This window comes from Clupea harengus, chromosome 21 (genome assembly GCF_900700415.2).
Source record: "Clupea harengus chromosome 21, Ch_v2.0.2, whole genome shotgun sequence".
Taxonomy (NCBI): domain Eukaryota; kingdom Metazoa; phylum Chordata; class Actinopteri; order Clupeiformes; family Clupeidae; genus Clupea; species Clupea harengus.
The window spans coordinates 16636775-16639234 of NC_045172.1; the positions used below are offsets into that span (position 1 = coordinate 16636775).

Here is a 2460-nt window from a genome sequence, read left to right on the forward strand (position 1 = left end):
ACACACACACACACACACACACACACACACACAGACACAGACACACACACACACACACACACACACACACACACACACACACACACATACATATATATATATATATATATATATATATATTCTTATTTATTTATTTATTTTTGTAACCACAGGGCTTCCTCAGCCTCACCCTGGGGGAACGACCTTTCCGAGGAGTGCAGTCATAACCAAATCTTGACACACCTAATTTAGCTAAGCTAAGGCTTTCTAATCATTTTCTCAGCAGCAATAGTTAAGTTAAATTGGGACTGGATCTAAACCTGGCTGGAGATTATCTCTCCAGGAGGATTGCACACTGCAACGGAAGGGTAACAGAGAGGCTTTGACCAATTCCATGTCAGTGAAAGACAAGCTGTCTTTGATAAGATGGCTTTATTAATTTAAGTACAGCTGCTTACATATATACATGATAAATCAAAACAAGGAAGCACAGAATTAATTTCTGTAAAAGCATACAGAATAAACAACATATAACATGCAATCCACTCTGCTCATGAACAGTATTACTCAGGAATATGCCACAAAATGCAACATAGACTGGCACAGTGTTTAAGTGTTATAACTTAATTGTCTCCTCTGCCCTTTGTTGTAATATCCAGAGTTACACAGTTTGTGATATTATTTTCAGTTATTGCTGTCACAGTGTCCGCAGTTGTTCTTGTCACAGTGTCTGCAGTTGTTCCTGTCACAGTGTCTGCAGTTGTTTCTGTCACAGTGTCTGCAGTTGTTGTCACAGTGTTTGCAGTTGTTGTCAGAGTGTCCGCAGTTGTTGTCACAGTGTCCGCAGTGGTTGTCACAGTGTCTGCAGTTGTTGTCACAGTGTCTGCAGTTGTGGTTATCACAGTAGTACTTGCAGCTGTTTCCGCGGTGATTGGTGACCTTGTGGTACTCACAACCTCATCTGAGTCCGAATCTGAATCTGATTCCGAGTTTGAACCAGAATCCGAGTTTGAACCAGAATCTGAGTTTGAACCAGAATCCGAGTTTGAACCAGAATCTGAGTTTGAACCAGAATGTGAGTTTGAACCAGACTCCGAGTTTGAACCAGACTCAAAACTGGATTGCATGCTGGACCACGCTCTGCTGTCCTTCTCACCCTGCCTATCAAGCGTGTAAATGTTGTCCTTAGATTCGCTGGATTCAGAGGATTCTTGTCTGCGCCAACCAAACTGTAAAAAGGATACACACGTTTGTCAGTTTACCCATACACTTCCACTCTAGAGTAAAGGCTCATCCAGATTTTATGATTACGAGTAATATTGGAAGTTACTCCTATTTCCAATTACCAAAGTAATTAAAGGAGCAAGACCACAAGAGCACAACACCATGCCTTTTCCTATAATACAATGCTGGGCACCATGCTCTGCAGTCAAAGACTTACTGATTTTGACAGTGCTGCTGTCACAAACATCATGAGGAGAGCTGTCCTTAGCATTGCCATTGTTAAGTTCCTGGTGCTGTGTTTCCTGAACAAAAAGAAAGAAGAAACAAACCTTAACTTAACTTAGGTCTTAACACATGCCTGACATTATTCTATGCAGTAACATATTCAAAAGATAAAATGTCATTCAAACACAAGAGCACTACAATTCCAGTTAATTGTATTACTATGGAAATAATGCAGGTTAGATCTGTGTAAATGTGTTATGCGTTAGAAGTTTAGATTTTGGGTTACCTTGGCTTCTGGGTGTCTTTGCTTCTGGGTGTCTTCACGTCTGTCTTGGATGGCCTAGGTTATTAAAATCCTTCAACAACTGAGGATCCTCTTGCATGAGGCCAGGTTAATATACAGCATTAAGTGGTGATGAGTAACACAAGGGCTGGGTCTCTAAATGACCTTGGGAATTTCCCCACCTAATGCAAGGAAAGTGTGCTGGCACGTCCTAGTGTGCAGGCACGTGTTAGTGGGCTGGCATGTCGTATCTAACCCTAACCCGACTCATTTTTATGGGAAATTCATCATCTTTAGAGTTACGTGCAACTGTTGAGGTCACCTCAGCCATGACACTTGCTTTGCTGAGCAACATCGTTAAGCAACAATTAGATGCCTCCCAGGAAACAACAACAAAAAACTCTCAAAATGAAAGAGAGAAATCTCCTGCTTAACAAGAAAACTAAATCAAAAACGCACTATGCAACTCAAGTAGCATTAGTTCCAAGTACAAGACCCAACTTATAACAAACACAAGTTACAGATTATTAGTTTCTGGAAATTACAGGTTATTAGTTATTGGAAATGTAGCAGTGACGTGAACTTACTCCAGACGTCACAGTGAATCATACATGATACACCCTAGATTATTTCTGCATTTTTAACCAACTTCCTTCTGTGGTTACAATGTAGCAATATCAAAAACAAAAAGGGGCGTTTTCCTTCTCCAGATCAGATAATAAGGGAGTAATTTCATTACTGAGGTACCA

At 40.5% G+C, this 2460-nt stretch overlaps 1 protein-coding gene across 1 annotated transcript; it reads right to left on the reverse strand.

Moving 5' to 3' along the window:
• Positions 1-434: 434 nt before the first annotated feature.
• On the reverse strand, positions 435-1765 carry LOC116218234 (clumping factor A-like). The gene is made up of 3 exons (XM_031559016.1): positions 1715-1765; positions 1421-1505; positions 435-1208 (listed from the first exon to the last, which is right to left on the reverse strand). The coding sequence occupies exons 2-3, from the start codon at positions 1478-1480 to the stop codon at positions 603-605; spliced, it is 666 nt and encodes a 221-aa protein (XP_031414876.1). The 5' UTR covers positions 1481-1505; positions 1715-1765; the 3' UTR covers positions 435-602.
• Between the last annotated feature and the right edge of the window lie 695 nt (positions 1766-2460).